Below are 17,192 nucleotides of genomic sequence, written 5' to 3'. Positions count from 1 at the left end.
CTGTGTGTGGCTGGGAGTTGCTCTCACTGACTGACTGCACGCAGGCCTTTTGCAAACAGGAGGAAAAAAAACTGTTCGAAACTTTAATTAAACTTAATTTATTATAATGATTGAGTGTTAATAATAGTGTCACACATGGATGATTAGATATAATAACACGAGTTGGGGGGGAAATGGCTAAATTTAAGAGGGCATCAGCACCATGGACAGCTGCAGGTGTACCTGTCATACAGGGACAAAGCGCAAAGTTCACCTGCATTACACACATCACATGCCTCTTTATGGCACATTTAGCTTCATGGCAGCTATTGTGGTTTATTGTTACAGCACCTGTTATTCCACGAAGCGCCAACTTAAGTATAAACCAACTAGCTTTAGCTTTACTGAAGCGGCTCTGACAGGAAGTTCCCAACGGCTAATGCTAGCTTGCGTCCATGCTAGGAGGGAATGTAAGTGACTGTTCGTGAGTTGTTGTGCTTTTTTTGGCGTGATTAGGAGGAAGTAGAGGAAAAAGCTGCAGCCTGTCGTGGCGTTGCGAGGCAGCTGTGGGCAGGGCAGGCTGAATGAAAGAAGCCGGAAGTCAGTCTTTTCTTCAGCGACGCCGCACATGACTGTCAGCTGGTCCGCGTCACGTGAACACAACTTTGCGGAAAAGGGCTACGTGAAAATGGCAGGACCGAGGTGCACCACACGAGTGCGATTAATGGCGTTTATCACCTTTTTCTTCGCCGTTCTCGCTACAGTGAGCTCCACGGCTCAGGTTCCAGTTCTCCTCTGGTCCAGTGACGGGTAATATTTCTCTTTTTATCCTTTATTTGTCACGTAAAACTCACTTTAACTGCCAACTCTGGCCAGCTGTCTGTCATGCTAATGCTAACACTTGTAGCTAACTTTACTCGACTTAGCTTAAAACTCAAAAACAAAACTAAGCGTGACGATTGTTGTGACTTAGAAAACGCCATGCTTATGTCAAAAGAAAGTTAGTGATCCTGTAGTGTTATAGATATAATTTATTTCCACCTATAACTTCAGTTACTGTCATTACTCAAACACATCAACAGTACGGGAAGTGGCGAGAAAGCCCTACTTCATTAAAGTAGTCAAATCTCTCTCTCTCTCTCCAAGTGCCTTAATTCTCTGACCGCAATCATAGTCCATTATCTGCCGCCTCAACCAGCAATCCTTTTTACAAAGGCTCGCCCTCAAGCAGCCACATTAGATCCGCTTAGTTGAAAGCAAAGAGACATTAGACAGGACAGTCAGAGGAAGAAACTGAGAGGACACCTCAACTAGTTGTATTAAATAGATGGAAAGCTGTGACCATACAGAAGCAACTAACATACATGCTTCGTATGTAGACACTTGCATGTAATACTCATTTTTCCGACAGCCTTTATTTATCTGTTTTGTTCTTTTACATCATTGTTGCTCCAGATGTTATTCCAACACAGTGTTGCATACTCACAGCAAGAAAATGTTGATGTATACGAGGTTGACTGTCAAGATTGTTAACTTAACTATCGGCAACTAGGTCTAGATAAGAAATCTAACTTGTTATATTGATACAATTCTCATTGTCTGACTGTCTTGATTTAAACAGTGATTTATAGAGATGATCTTAAGCTTGCAGTGATGCTCTGGCTATGATTTAAATATCTCTGACACATGAGTTAAATGTTTTGAATAATTGGCAGAACAAATAAAGGACTATAACCTGATGGGATGACTGTGCTGCAACACTGTTTCAAAGATTTTAAAGGAATTGAGAACATTTGTCACAAATATGTCGTTCCTGTATGTGAAGGTTACCACCACTGGCCTCACCTGCAGCTGGTCACATCATATCCAATGACCAGTTGACCACCTACCTCAACTCTGCCTTTGGCTCCGGCCCCCACACTGTGCTGTTGTTTCTGCAGGATAAGGTCAGTCCCATGAGACATGAAAGCTTTGTTCCTGCTCCGCAATAAACAGAAGAAACTGTATGTAACTAAATAAAAATGGAGCTAAGGGTGCAAAGGACAAGGACTGTGCTTGTGCAAGATTCTGAGATTTTCATGTATTTCATAACATCTATTAGAAAGCCAGTCCCTGGATGTGAACTAATGAGTTATGTGTGTTTGCGCACTGCAGTCCCATGTGACACCGTCTTCTCATGCTGGTGTGACAATGAGCTTTGGCATTACTTCCCCCTTTCGCAGTTCCTCTGCAACACTTCATTCTGGGGGTTTTTGTTTTGGATGTTCATTTTTGTGACTGATTCATGAGCTTGTTTGATGTTTTAATTGTACTGTAGTTTTTGCTGTGTTAATGGATAAGTTCACCCAGAAATTAAAATTTGGTTATTATCTTCTCACCTCCATGCCGATGAAAAGTCAAGTTGACAAAGCATTTCTGGAGCGTCACATCAAAATAGCGTTTCAGCATTCTCCTAAACAACTGAAGCAGATGGGAACTTTTGGTTCCATGTAGCTCATACAGGTGCAATCAAAGTCTCTGGAAGCCCAGAGATGCAGAACTGAGTTGAAGTCTTTGTTTCCACCCTTTTTTAAAGACAAAATCGTCACTGTAGCTGTTATGCTAAAAGTGTTAGTGCACAGCCCTGAACTGATATTAATTTTTTTGATCTCATCCTTTAAGAACCACATACGTTTTCATTTCTCTTCTCACATAAGTAAATTGTGATATTTAATTTTGTGTCCAGTTAAGCAAAGATGACTTCACAGTCTTCGGTGGAGTGTATGGAAACGACAAGGATAGTGCCTTTCAAAACCTTGAGGTAGGTTTTTATAGTTTATACAGTTGTGCTAAATGTGGATAGTTTTGTCAGACTAATAATAATTCTTTCCACCCACTCCTTCAGGCTGCGCTGCATTCTTCTTCCTCATCAGTGACGCTTCCTGCGGTAGAGTGGTCAGGCTCCTCTGCCATCCCAGCTCTGCTGCAGGAAAAGCTCGGCGTCGCTCCTCTGCTTGTAGACGCAGACACTCTGTCTCATCTCAGCATCAATGCATCTATCAGCAATCTGCTGCTCATCAATCTTCCATACTGTACTGGGTAAGTCTTGATTTCCGCAGCATATCAGTGAATAGAGGTATTCTATTTCTAACTGGTTAAAGATGAACATTTTTACTGTTTTATAGCTCACAGAAGTCTTGCAAGGAGGTCCTACGTGACAATGGTAAGTTTTAAATATTAAGGATTGCATTGTGTAAATTATCAGCCTTTTGGTCACTGTGTAGTTTGTGTATCATGTACCAGTTTTTGCAGTGTGTAACTCAAGTGTATTTTGCTATCAACAGATGAGATTATTGGGCAAGTTCTGAGTTCAATGAAAGACAAAAATGTCCCCTACACTGCGATTTACACAGGACTTCAGCCGTCACGAGTGAGATACTCTCGACCAGCACACATAAAAGTTGCCACAACCCGTACCAGACCAGAACATCAAGCATTATCATAACCATTCTGATTCCTTATGTCTGCAGGTGATTTCAGAGACATCTATGTCTTCCCAGCCTGTGGGGCGCTCGTTGCTTCAAGCAGACGTGACCAACGGCACGCAGCTCATCATGTTCAATGCAACCGGTGGCCCTTGCATCATGCTTTGGGCTCAGGATCTCAACATCAGCTTCTCAAGCACTTTAGCCTGGGTCGATCTTACAAAACGAACACCTGACCTGACAGGATCCATGTGCAACGGCACTAGCTCTCTGTGAGATGACCTTGTTGACAAGAAATCTTTAGTCTGTGCTACTTAAAAGGAAGGAGTCATTTTTAATGTGTTTGTCATTTTTCTCTCTTTAGGCTTGTCCTCAACTACAATAATGAAATTGTACTAAGGTAAGGCAGTTCATTGGGAATTTAAAAGAATAGTTAGACATTTTGGGAAATTTGCTTATTCTCTTTCTTATGAATAGTTAGAGAAGAAGATTAATACCTCTCAAATCTGTCTTCTGTTAATCTCTGAAAGACTATTAATTACTAGATAGTTATCACTTTTCTCCACAAATGTATCAGAATCGTGACGGTAAGCAATCTACAGTGTCCTTAATTGGTTGAGTTTAGGAGGTGCTGTCAGACATATTTTGTTACTTTGGGATTGAGCCAGGCTAGCTGTTTCCCCTTAATTCAAGTCTTTGTGCAAAGATAACCTGCTGCTCAATTTAGTTTAACTCTGAAAAACTGAGTTAATCTGTTGCATCATGTGTTCCGGGCCTTTAATCTTTGAAAAAGAGAAATCCCTGTCTCAGCCACAACATAATTACAGACCATAATCACCTTGTCACCAAGTAGTTTAAAGGTAATTCACCTTTACACTGCTTGTTTTCTTCTATAAACATTAAATTAGTTCAGTATAGGTGTGCCAGGATACTGCCCTGTTCCCATCTGTCTTAGTCTTTTTTTAATACGACCACTTGAAGTCGGCAGAGTAAGGAATTTTCAAATCCTACATTTGGTGGAAATTTGTATCGACAACATTAAAAACATTCAAGCGATTAATGAGACTGACAGATGGTTGAGTTCAGCTTGTTTTTTGAACAATGAATCCATTGTTTGATTAATAACATTAGTAGACATTTGTCCCACTTCTAGCTATGAATACTACTGCTTTACATTGATATGCTGTCTTTAAAATACTCAGTAACCCTCTTCTGTTCATCTCCAGGTTTGCCATGAGTCAAAAGTTCTATCCTGTGTCTGGACGAAACTGGTTCACTCTGGACACTGTGCAGCTGCAGTCTAACGGCTCCACAGCAAATTTCCTTGGGAGGAGAGGCATCTACGCCCCTGCAGAGTATTCCTTCCATTGCCAGACCGTCAACAGCTTCAGAGACGCTCTGCTAGTGCCTAACAGCACCGCGGGGAACACGACGGAGTGGAGGCTCAATTTTATCGACTTCCAGGTACAAGTGTTGCATTTACATCCTGTAACTCAATATCCCTGCAGCAATGCATCAAGTCCTTTCATAATGGAGAATGTTTTTTTTTTTTTTTTTAGTAATCAGGTGTCTGTTAAGTCTTTTATGTTCATCGGGTGTTTTCTGCATTTGATTTTACGCTACAGATTCAGGGCTTCGGTTTGTCCAACGGAACAAATTTCTCCTACGCCAGTGACTGCGCAGGTTTCTTCACTCCAGGGATTTGGATGGGACTGCTGACCTCACTGCTCATGCTCTACATTTTCGTGTACGGTCTGCACATGATCATGCAGTTGAACACGATGGATCGATTTGATGACCCTAAAGGTCCATCGATTTCAGTGCCTCAGTCGGAGTGAAGAAGTCACACACACAAAACGCACACACTTCTCAGTACTTCAGTGCCTCCTTATAAATCATGGACTCAGGAGTCCATTCTTGTCTTGTCGCTTTTGTGCAGTTGGGCCTTTTTCTTTGAATATGTTTGTTAGTCAGATTGATCTCCTCTCTGATATTCCCCCTCGGAAGTATTCTTTCCTGAACCTTTCTACAGCTGTCTTTGGGATATCTTTACCTTAGACGGAACATTCCAGTTCATCTCTCTGCATGTGCAAGTGCCCAAATTGAAGCAGCTTTATATGAGCTGATTTTGAGTGCATGTGCTAAAAGATGTTTTTGTGCCAGACACAGTGGCTGTTTTCCCAAAAAAAAAAGATTTGCAGTGATTTATTTTACCAGAAAATGCCGTCGGTGCCAACATGAATGTGTTTGCTGGATGTTGAAGGACCGTTTCAGACCTCAGTTCTTACCTTTTCAGCTGTGCAACTGTAATTTAAAGACTACTGGTTATGACAGATGTGCCTGTATATAAAAACTAGATTGCTGTATGTGAATGTGTCCGGAAATGTTGCCTTTTTGGAAATGCCTTTATGAAAGTCTGTTATAACGTCTCCTAAGATTTGCCATTTAAGTGCCATTAAATCTTTAAAACCTTTTTTTTTCCTGAAAATTATTTATTTATGTAAAAAAAAAAAATCTCTGCTTGACTACCCTTAAGAATAATGTTTATAAATATGAATTTGATGACAGTGCCTCAGCTCTGCTTTTGTCAAGCTTACTGATGTGCAGTTGCCATGACGTGTACACCGTCTTTAATTGAAAATAAAGATGTTTACAAATTGTGATTTGAAATGTGTTGTTGAATGTTTTGACTGCCCCTTATGTGTGATCTTTCCACCACACAGCCAAATGTCACCAGTGTGAATAATTAATGCGCATGTCAAGTCGGTTGCCATCGTTACAGCCAGTCAAAACACGACGACGTCATCGCAGCTGGAGTCGAAAGCTAACTGTTTGCTAGCGTAACTTTTTCTTTTTCCTTCGGACTCCGTGACTTTCGTGCGCACAAGTTGTGTCCAAAATGTCGACAGCTCCTACTCAGGAAGCGGTTTTTGGCAGCTGTCAGGAGAGGAGACTGTTTCCCCTCCATTATGCACCAGACCGGCTGGGAAACCAACATTCACGACGGGGGGAGCCGCACGTCGGTCCTGGCTGCTATGACAACCATGAGGTCCGTGTATTAAACGTCTGCTTCAGGTTTAGTGACGAGTTATCATCTCACCTTTTCATGTTATCTTTGATACAGGAAGCAGAGCGGATCAAACTACAACTTGCTGGTTTTTGCTTTATGATTTTAAGTTTAAATCTTTCCTTCACAGTTCGGCTCCATCGTTTATAACCTGCAGAAGACACCGTGCAGTAAGAAAGGATATGGCCTCTCTGCAAGGACTGCAGCACGCTTTCCACCCTGTGGCAAGGTACATGAGGCCAGGTTATGTTGAGGTTCTTTAACTTTACCTCCTTTTTATAGGCTTTTTGTTTTATACTTCTACCTTCATATATTTTTGAGCCAAATGTACTTTACCCAAGTACAATTAGGGATGCAGGAAATATATCAGACTGATGGAAAATTGGTATTATCTGCTATTATCAGTATCTAGCCGATTAATTATTCTCTTTAAATTGGATGTTAAAAACAATTCCTGAAGTTTCTCCCAAAAATAGTTTTTCACTCTGTTTCAGACATGACAAACAGTCCACTGAAAAACATTTTTTCATTTTGTTTCAAAAAAATCCTGAAAAGTTTCTCCAGAAAAGAAACAAGAAAAAATTTAGACATGGAAAAATAATTTCTTTTAAATTATTTTTTTTAACTTTGTTTCAGACATGAAAAAACAAGAAAATCCCCAAAATTCTCTACGGAAAAAATGTTTTTTCAATTTTTTTCAGACATGACAAAAAAAAATCCTTAAAATATCTCTCCTGGAAATATATTTTCAATTTTTGCAGAATTTCAGAAAAGTTTCTCCTGCATTTTTTTTTCACATTGTTTTAGAGATTAAAAAAAAATCTCTCTGAAAAAAAAAATCCTCAAAATCTAGTTTTTCGGTTTTTTTCAGACGTGAAAAATTGTCTCATGAAATAATTTTTTCATTTTCTTTCAGACATAAAAAAAAATGTTGAAAAAGAACGTGACATGACAAAAAAAATCTCAAGAAATTTTGTTTTCACTTTGTTTCAGACATGACGCAAAACATTCTTGAAAATTTTCTCCTGAACATTTTTTCCTGGAACAAGCTTTTTCATTTTGTTTCAGACATGTAAAATAATTTTCCTGTTATATTTTTTTTTTTACTTTTTTGAGACATGACAAAAGATTCTCCTGAAAATATTTTTTACTGTGTTTCAGACATGACAGAAAAAGTTCCTGAAAATTTCTCAGAAATTGTTTTTTTGAAAATGTTTTTTCAGACATGGACAAATAATTTCCTGAAATTATCTGCTTTAATTTGACCATTCTGTCTCATGTGAGTCCTCTGACTTTATGGAAATGCAGTACTAAATTGCTGGAATACAACATGTCAAACTTCATTTCTTTTTGTACTGCTTCTATCAGCAGATAGTGACCCCTTCCCCACAGCAGTACCAGCCGGATCAAAGCCAGTCCACTGTCCCCCCTCCCACCAAAACACCTTTCAACTCCAACACACAGAGGTTTGAAAGCGCGCTGTGTACCGCTGACGACAGCCCAGGGTGAGACACAAGACATGCAGACACACACCTCCAGTGTTAGTGCTGAACTGAGCTGACAGATTGTCTGATTCTGTGATTACAGCCCCGGGACCTACGCTTATGATGCCGTGACAAACAGGAAAGTGAGCTGGCCGATGTGCTTTGGGAAGCCAGACTGGTCCAGACTGCCTCAGCTGGAGAAGAAGTCCCTCAGGGTGAAGGTGAGTGAAGGAGGCGTTAACTTCAAAATGTAAATCAAATTGAAAGAGGAAACCGCAGACTCCTATCAGTTACATCATCTTGTAAGTAACTAACTGAAACGTTATATGCTGTGACTTTCCTGATCTCAGCTGAACTTGAAAAGGTTCTGCATTCTGGGTCAGTCAGCATAGAATAACCCTGGTAGATTTAGTGTGTAACAGCGTATTTCTTCTGATTATCTCCCAGCTGCCTTCGTGAAATAGAAACTGGTTCTCTCTGTGAAAATTGTCTAGGGTTGCAAAATCCTGTTTGAGGATTAAAAGACAGGATTTTCTCCTGAGAATTCTGATGGAGTAAATTCAGTGTGCAGTATCCAATATGCTTTTCTTTTTGTTTTTCCCTCAGCTAACCAACGAAAAGGACTTTCTGAAGCACAGGAGCAGAGTGGCCTACTTGAGTTTGTACTACTAACTCTTCAGCTGATGATGCAATCACTATATTCCATTGAGATTTATGTCAACAAAACAACAGCCAAAGCATCTTAATTCCCTGGACTGAAACTGTCCTGAAAAGTTGGATTCTTCAGAATTAAAGAAAGAAACTTGTATTTCTTTATTCACAAAATGAATGGTATGGTATGGTTTGTATGTTACACAATGGTTTTGCTTACAAATTGACGTGACAAATTTGAAACAGAGTGAGCGCTTGCTGAAAAAAGGACAGTTCACACAACAAAGAAAAGTTATCTTCAATAGAAGTCAGTCAGTATACAAAGAGCCAACAGCAGCACTGGTCCCAGTGTTGAGGATAAGCGGCCACACTGTGGGCTTCAACACCGCGCTGCTCCTCTCTGTGTGGGGAACCACTGACTGAACTGCTGAACACACCAACCACTGTGGCAACATTTGAGTCTGTTGGTTCGGGTGGCTCCCGACTCATTTCTTCCTCCTCACTTTGGGTTTCTTGACCGGCCTGAGGTACGGGTTATCGATCACATTGTCCTCGGTGACTTTTTGGGAGGGAACGACGCCGCTGGGAGGAAGCATGGAGTTCTCTTTGTCATTTCCTGGATCATCCTGAATGAGAGGGAAAGAAAAAGATGGAAGTTAGCAATTATTGTTGTACACTGTATCACACAAGCGCTTCACATTTAAAGGAATATTTTGACGTTTTAGGAAATGTTATTTTTTTCTGCTAAAAAGGCTGTTTTTTTATTTAAGCCCAAATACATCAGTGTTGACAGAGAATATCTGAACCACAGTATTTCTCAGGAATTCTCACAAAATCCTGCTCCGGTTTTCAGGGGATTTTTAGGATTTCGTCTGTGTGTTCCTAAAAACACATCCTGGAACAAAGATGCCTTCTCTAAACCTCACTGATGCTATCATACAGCCGTTTTAGCTGAATATCTAATTACCTTGAAACGCTGTTATTATAGTGACAAAACTGGATCAGCGTTTCAGCCGTGGTGATTTCTGATAATGTTAGAAGGATTTTATTTTTCAGCCACTCCAACCAGTAATTACCTTGGGTCAGCACAAAGAGGGTCTTTCTATCTTCTATAACTGCTCTGACATAAATTAAGTGGTGACTTAATACGAGTTTAAAAACAGGGGATAAGATTATTCTTATGGTTGGGAGTGTGCTTTTTATAGGTCTTGCAGTTAATCTAAAATTATTAACATAATGTAAAGTATGTGAAGTTGTTTCTCACATTTATGGCTTGAAAGGAATATTAGAGTGACAGAAGTATATTTCTAGGTAGTAATAATATTAAAATTCAGGAAATTAGAGAGAGACTGTGGGAAAGACTTTTATCAGACATGGAGGGGGTTCCAGTAATGAAGACTTACAGTGATGTTGTTTCCTCCTGTGTTCTCGCTGTCTGTCTGGTCGTCCTGCTCAGACGAGTCCGTCTCCTCCAGAGTCTGTAACTCCAGCTCCGAGGGCAGGAGGGCGCTGAGATAAGGGATGGAGGTCGGTCGTGCTGCGATCACTGACGACACAAATGCAGGGATTAGAACTCACAAGCTTTCAGTTGCTTAACAGAAATGCAGGAAAAGACCCAGACACACCACAAAAGGTTTTTGAAACACATGTTCTCGTGGCGGGGGTCACTCACATGGGAAGGCAGTGATGTCGTCTTTGAAGAGGCTCTGAGTTTCTCCCGTCTTGGCCATGAAGCGCGTGAGTGCTCGCTCCACGTCTCTCCTCTGTGTTGCTGCCTTTTCTCTCACCACTTGGTAGTCCGACACAGGTTCTCTGAATGTCTGTGAGGAAAACAACAACTCACAGTTCACTTTCAGGATTTTATCTGTAACTGTTAATGAAGAACTTTGCTGGTTGTAGTTGTGAAACTGCAAGTGTTTACGTGTACTTGAGTCAGATAATACATAAAATTACAATATTTTGTCATCAAAGAAAGTTACAAAAGGGAGAAGTTACACTATTTTAGGATTTGTTTAAGTATCTAAAGACCAAGAAATGTTTAACTCACAGGTGTTTTGATGTATGTGTGAGGGTCAGGGAACTCTGGGAAGTGGCTGGGGATGTACGCCGGATGTGTGCGTTTCTGTCCCGCTGACAGTGCTCTGGGAGTCACAGGTGGGTTCGTCACTGGAGCTGAAATTTATCGAATCCAAACACAGGTGAAAAAATTAAGTTCACAGCCACGTCATCAAATCAGTGTAGCAACCATTAATACCCAATTTCCTAACCCACACCAAAGCACAGCAGAGCATCCACTTACGGGCAGTTATAACCATCCTCTGTGATCTCTTGGCGTACACAGGCAGGGTGTCTGCATTGAAACCTGCGGTGAGACAAACTGATTAAAACATGTCCTCTGTATTACCTGTAGTCAAAGTCTAATTCATATGTTGGTGTCCTCCGGTACTTACCCATTTCAATGAGCGTGACCACTGTGTCCGACAGGGTTGGGACACTTCTGGCGGTGTGTTCGCAGTAAGCTTTAGCACACCGACCTATTTCAGATATAACTGAGAGATGAACAAAACATTATAATTAAGATAAGTGCTGCAGAACATGTGCAGATATAATGACATGATAAACAGTGTACCTGTGACAAATTTCAGAAGAAGAGTCTGACAATAAAGTGACATTATGAATTCTGTGAACCACTCTTTTTTATCAAGCTCTTTTAAGATTTGTACAGAAATAAATGATCCTGCAGTAACTTAAAACAACTCCCTGGATGTGTTCATTGACAAAACCCCAAGGGGCAAGTGAAAGTTCTTTTATTTTACTGGTGATCCAAGTCTGTGTTCGTGACTTAAGAGCTGGTGGCTACTGTTTTTTTTCATATGTGACACTAGCTAATAAAAAAGTTAGGAGGAACCTCTTTCTCATGCGTGAAAATGAATTAAAAGTGTTTTTTAAAAAAGGGTCAAGGGAAAAAAACACTGCGTGGAAGCACGTGATTTATTTTTATTTTTAGTAGAAAATTTCTCTGAATAAAAAATAATTACAATGATAATAATAATAATGTGTAAAACCAGGCGGGAATCTTATTTCTGGAGAAAAGAAAAATTCAAAAAGAAAACAACATTTTAGAAACGTTTTTTTGAACAAAAATTCCCCAGGCAAAACATTCTTTGTTTGTACATTTTGTATGGCACACTAGGTTTTACACAAAAAAGTAAGGAATGCAGACAGATTATCCCAGCAGTTCTCAAGTCATAAACACAGGAAAGAAAACAATTTAAATCAGACTTAAAAAAAAAAACGTCCATTGCCCCACAGGGCTTCCGTAATTCTTTAAAAAACTATACTGAATATGGTTTTGGTGACATCAGCAGACGGGATAAGGATATATATACGTACAGCTCTGCATCATCTCAGTGAGCGTCTCCACTGCCACCTTCTCTGCACTCTCAAAGCCGCACTCTGTCAAGAGGGCACTGACGACAACCTGCAGGGTGCGCCGCCGGGCCAGGTTGTAGTTCTCTGCAGGACTGGTGGCTGCTTTACTACTGCTCCCACGCTGAAAATCACATAAATAGCACATAAAGAAGGTGAGAAAACTAGCTCAATTACTTCTATTTAGCATTTCTTTTGCATGTCATACAGTTTTATTGTTACAAATGATAACATATGTTTAACAGTTTCAGATAAAAGTTGGATCTGAAAACATGAAATTCAGAATCTTAGAATCTGGTATGTCCTTTGTGCTTTAGTGACAGCTTTCACTCAAGGTGGCATGGATTCCACAAGTTGCAAAAATCTAATAAATCATGCTATCCCTGTATGATCTAAGTGTGCTCCACAAAGCAGTTTAGTAACTGCCACTCATCCTCTGAGATCACCGCATAACCGCCTTCTTTGACACCGTTTTTGCTAAATTAGAGTCTTGGAGAATTGTTCATTTAGCAAATTCTGTATCTGGTTCTGTATCTCAAGTTTGCTTTTCTATCACTCACTCTATCACATTGATCTGATGGTGTGGTCACTTTGGGTCCACCTGATTGTGCTTGGGATACAACTGATCCAGTTTGGGTAAAGTGTGATAGAGTTTCATTCGTTGTTCTCTTAGAAATCTTGAGTCTAGACATGATTTGGTGCCTAGAAGGCAAATCTCTACTTAAACTAACCATTTTCTTTAGTCTACATTTTTAATCCTTAAATGTTGTGATAAGAATCAGGCTTACGTGACAATATTAAAGTGGGTACCCTGAAACTCTTCCTCCTATGATAAAAAAACATATCTTTCATAAAACTGCATAGTTCACCTTTAAGCATAAGAAAGCAATGACAGGTTTGACTTACAGGACCACATGTTGACATTAGCAAGAGTGACATTAAGGCTATCAAATACAGAGAAAAGACTACATTTACACATTAGTATACACTCCACAGCATGATATATATGCATTTTTGACGGTTGAAGAGTCTGTGCAGAAATACGACCTGAAAATGCAGCTAGCACATGACGTTATACCAACACCTGACAGCACCTTCATTAGCATTTTCCGACAAATTAACTCTGTAAGCGGTTAGCTAGCTGACTTCATAGTCTGTAACAAATCAAAGGAGATTCATAGTGAACTGAAGAGTGGTTGTTTTATATTTGCTGAGACACATTCAGGACAGACATGTCTCTTCCTACACACCGGTCAGACTGCTAGCTAAACACCGTAAACTCGGCTAATGCTGCTCATGACGGCGGACATGAGACGCTCCTCTTACCCCTCCTGCGTTCAGCGAGCCCCCCGATGCCACCGCGGGATCCGCCATCTGTAATTAACTGTTCGGCTGCTGCTGGTTGGATGAAACTGTTTTAATTCCACGGTGTTAAGATCTTAAACCGTCCGACGACCGTTTAGCCGCCGTTAGTAAACACGGTGCGAATTTATGTCGTCACTTCCGTCATCTGACCGGATGTAGACGTCAACTCACTGTTTACTTCCGCCATCTAGCGGTTGGACGTAGAATTACACCTGCTAAATTTCAATCCAGATATACATCACTTCCATCATTTAAAAAAAATGATTTTATCACGTTAAAGCCATATAATAATTGCAGACAAAACATAGCTATGAAATACATTTTTACACTACTCAATATTATATATTGGGAATTAAGAATATTCACAAAACACTCAAGAGACACACTAAAATATTTTGAGTGGTGTACGAAAAGACAGAACAAGTTAAATCTATTTACGTAAGAGTGCCATGTAGCACATTTTCATTGCTGTTCTTTAGACTATGTGTAGGGTCTGAATATAGAGTCAGATTTGCATTTGTGAATGTAGAATTTTCCCAGATAGAATAAAGATGCTGAGATAAACAGCCTTTTAGCATACATATCGTTCTAATCCTACAAATATGTTTCTTTTCCTAACCTAAATATTTTTTTTTACAAAGGCTGTCATTAGATAATTGACAGATAATCACAGTTTTGTTACTGCAGATCACTTCCTATGACTATTGTCTCTGAGTCTTGAAAGCACCCAGTTAACAGGATAAATCAAATGTACAAGTTCAAATGAAACTTCCCTGGTTTAGTTGGTAACACAACATGTTCTATTATATATTTTTTTAACTGACATAAGCTTAATATTTTTAAATCAGCAGTTCCAAGTTTATTTTTTGGAGGCTGAATAGACTTGTGGCACATGCTGATGCTCCGATACAAAATACAATGATCAGCAATTATCAGATCTGTATATGTGGATGCCTCCTCTCATTTGTATAATACTTGGGGGAAGAGTGAGTGAACTGAGCAACAATTTATCACACAGAAGGTAATGCTGATTAAAAAAGTGCCATGCTTAAATGTAGTTTACTCCTCTTCATTTTCAAATGCATGTCATGTCATCACAAATATTTGAGGACGCTCTCCTTGAAACGTGAACGACATGTATGATCTGAAACAGTCGCCAGCTGAAAAATAGTTTTATTAAAGTGCAAATTGAGTCATATCACACACATTCCATTTTCTCCAACACACTCATCAAGTCACATCCACAAGTATCTGCTGCCCAGCAGCCAGACGTCACTGTACCCTGCAGTTTTCAGTGTATCCACACATAACATTTTTGCCAGTCACTAGGGGCAAATTGCACTTTTAACTAAATCTGGAATTAAAGAATGAGCACAAAGTGACTTGTTCAACATGGTGATTTAATTTACCACCACTGCCACCATCAACATTGCAAGTGTCCATTCACATCAGGAGGGGAGGGTTTCTTTAAGAAGCATGCAGGCGGTTGGCCGAGCTCCTCAGCCCGGCAGTCACCAGATGTTTGGCCTTGACCTCGATCACTACTGATTCCGGCACGTTTACAACTTCAGGGTGGACCAAGGTAGATTGTGACTTCACTGCTTGCTTCTTCTCCTTCTCCTCCTCCTCTCTGATCTGCTCTGCCGGCACGTCTTCAACAGTCTCCTGCTCCGTAAATGGCAGGAGAACTGTTTCCACCAGTCCACCGACCACGCCGAGCATCGCCAGGGTGGAGCCGAGCATGTAGATCTTCAGCATGCCCCGGCTGGGCCTCTGGTTTAGCATCTCCTTAGCAAATGGGATGATCTCGCCAATGGTTTCCATATTGGGTTTCACGTGTCTGCTGAAGGAAGAAGAGAAATCATACACACACATTACTTTGGATTAAGTCAAATCAGTCTTTGGATTAAAGGGCAGACATGAAAGGCTGACGAGCAAATACTCACTTTGAAGCTCAGCCCAAGCTTTGGGTTTTTCCTGTGTTCGGCCCTGTCAGGAATTTCGTAGGCAGAGAGACGGGGGAAAGATCCGGCAATTTAAACAAGAAGTGAAGGCAGGTCCACTCCTACAGTGACGACGACATGAATATTCATGAGGCAGCTGCAGTTGTTGTTTAGAGATCTCAGCTTGTTCGGGTAAAAGGGCATGATGTGGGGGCATGAGCGGCAGGTTTGTGTCGCGTGGCTTGTTACCATAAACATTGATCCTCATCAGGAGAGCTTGAGCAGTGTCCAATCACAGCATGAGAAACTGGAGAAAGCCAGTCCCATTTATTGGTTGGAAATTTGTTTGACAACTGTACAATTACATACAGCTCTATTGAACACTCACCTACATCAAGGAGATAAGATTAAACAGAAAAAAAGAGGTTCCTCCCAATCATGTTGTTGTTAGCTGCTCTGGCTCATGTTCGCCGTTGACCACAGAGCTGACAGTAGAGAGATTGTAGGGGTTAACGTGTGTGTGCGTGTGTCTGTGTCTTTGCCTTTCTCTAGAAGTCTCTGCCCTTTGACCTCATCCCCTCACTGCAGGAGAGGAGGGAGTGAAGACGGGCAAGTGAGTTGTGAAATGTGTCTGATCTTTGTCACAGAGAGACATGTGTCGTCCGCTCACAGCGAAAGTGACAACTGGCCAACGTCACGAGACGGCAGCATGTTGGTGGAACATCTGCAGAACGGCTGACAGACGCACGGCACCGTTACATATGATCCAGTTTGACTCTTAGCCAGATATCTAAAAAAAAAACAACTTTAAGATGGACTGACATTTCGTACAGACACTACCGAGACTTTTGATCCAGAGCCATCATTTTGTCAAAATCTTGTCCAATACTTTATGGACAAACTCCAGCAAAACTCGTGACATTCCCATCAGCCACAGCTGGACTTTGCGTTTACCGCTAATTAGCAACTGCTAGCACGCTAACACGCTTAACTTACAAGGTGATTGTGGTGACCATTATACCTTCTTACATCAACGTGTCAGCATTATCATCATGAACATTTCAGGAGTTTCACAGCAAAACAGTGCAGTAGCACTCTCTTGAAGTCTATGGTGACTTGTGTTAAAACGTACATAAACAATCGAAAAAAGGCATAAAATGGTTTTATACAGCCATAATCAAAATTTATTTGAAAAGACCTGAGGCTGTTTATAATCTCTACGCACGATCCAGCTCGTGCACCCGCTTCAGACGGGCTGCACGCTAAAGCTTTTAGCGTAGCAGTTACAGTGAAGGTATCGTCTTCAAAAAGGGTGTATGTAAAATCTTTTCATATCAATTTCTGGAATTTCCCAGACTGGATGAGCTGTATGGAGCCATTTTGTGTGTTTTTTAGGGCATTCTTTTACATTTCAAAACAAGTCCCCATCTGCTTCAGTCGTTTAGGAGAATGCTGTAAGACTCTTTAGCTGTGAAGTTTTAAGTCCCGACCAAAGTTTTTACCAGATATTCCTTCGACATAGGGGTGACTAGTTAATGAAAGCAGTTTCATATTTGGGTCAACTTTTCCTTTAACAGCATCGTTTTACCAACTGATTGCCAAAAGTACCCAGAAAAAAGTAAAGAGCCACAAAGGTTCAAGACCACTCTCAGAAGAAACACTTGAACATCACGCACGTAACCATGTCTTTCTCTTTTGTAACATATTCTATTGCAAAATACCCCGAATGGCAAAATATGAAAAAACAAAGTTTTGCAAGTACACAATTTCAAAACGCAAGAAAAACCACTGTCCTGGTGGTTCATTGATC

The 17,192-nt window shown here is 40.5% G+C and overlaps 4 protein-coding genes across 6 annotated transcripts; 2 read left to right on the top strand and 2 right to left on the bottom strand.

Annotated features, from left to right (window-relative positions):
* The first annotated feature begins 608 nt into the window (after window positions 1-608).
* LOC115585182 (V-type proton ATPase subunit S1-like) lies at window positions 609-6,109 on the top strand. The gene is made up of 10 exons (XM_030423370.1): window positions 609-789; window positions 1,805-1,925; window positions 2,705-2,779; window positions 2,864-3,057; window positions 3,144-3,181; window positions 3,303-3,388; window positions 3,489-3,715; window positions 3,808-3,843; window positions 4,670-4,907; window positions 5,069-6,109. The coding sequence occupies exons 1-10, from the start codon at window positions 668-670 to the stop codon at window positions 5,279-5,281; spliced, it is 1,350 nt and encodes a 449-aa protein (XP_030279230.1). The 5' UTR covers window positions 609-667; the 3' UTR covers window positions 5,282-6,109.
* A 99-nt stretch (window positions 6,110-6,208) lies between these two features.
* On the top strand, window positions 6,209-8,819 carry LOC115585184 (protein pitchfork). 2 transcript variants are annotated; one of them, XM_030423373.1, is made up of 5 exons: window positions 6,209-6,492; window positions 6,641-6,739; window positions 7,882-8,015; window positions 8,098-8,215; window positions 8,601-8,819. In XM_030423373.1, the coding sequence occupies exons 1-5, from the start codon at window positions 6,343-6,345 to the stop codon at window positions 8,664-8,666; spliced, it is 567 nt and encodes a 188-aa protein (XP_030279233.1). In that variant the 5' UTR covers window positions 6,209-6,342; the 3' UTR covers window positions 8,667-8,819. The 2 variants fall into 2 exon arrangements, with proteins under 2 accessions (XP_030279233.1, XP_030279232.1); XM_030423372.1 differs by having other exon boundaries at window positions 7,879-8,015.
* Window positions 8,784-13,588, bottom strand: taf8 (TAF8 RNA polymerase II, TATA box binding protein (TBP)-associated factor). Its single transcript, XM_030423371.1, has 8 exons — window positions 13,401-13,588; window positions 12,039-12,198; window positions 11,096-11,194; window positions 10,945-11,007; window positions 10,693-10,817; window positions 10,318-10,465; window positions 10,049-10,191; window positions 8,784-9,271 (listed from the first exon to the last, which is right to left on the bottom strand). Exons 1-8 carry the CDS (start codon window positions 13,446-13,448, stop codon window positions 9,131-9,133), a joined length of 927 nt encoding a protein of 308 aa, XP_030279231.1. The 5' UTR covers window positions 13,449-13,588; the 3' UTR covers window positions 8,784-9,130.
* A 1,007-nt stretch (window positions 13,589-14,595) lies between these two features.
* g0s2 (G0/G1 switch 2) lies at window positions 14,596-15,456 on the bottom strand. Of its 2 annotated transcripts, none has more exons than XM_030422182.1 (2): window positions 15,386-15,456; window positions 14,596-15,282 (listed from the first exon to the last, which is right to left on the bottom strand). In XM_030422182.1, the coding sequence occupies exon 2, from the start codon at window positions 15,261-15,263 to the stop codon at window positions 14,907-14,909; it is 357 nt and encodes a 118-aa protein (XP_030278042.1). In that variant the 5' UTR covers window positions 15,264-15,282; window positions 15,386-15,456; the 3' UTR covers window positions 14,596-14,906. The 2 variants fall into 2 exon arrangements, with proteins under 2 accessions (XP_030278042.1, XP_030278043.1); XM_030422183.1 differs by having other exon boundaries at window positions 14,596-15,279; window positions 15,386-15,452.
* Between the last annotated feature and the right edge of the window lie 1,736 nt (window positions 15,457-17,192).

This window comes from Sparus aurata, chromosome 7, assembly GCF_900880675.1.
Source record: "Sparus aurata chromosome 7, fSpaAur1.1, whole genome shotgun sequence".
NCBI lineage: Eukaryota > Metazoa > Chordata > Actinopteri > Spariformes > Sparidae > Sparus > Sparus aurata.
Note: the sequence above shows the minus strand (reverse complement) of the source record. Positions and strands in the feature narration are given on the sequence as shown.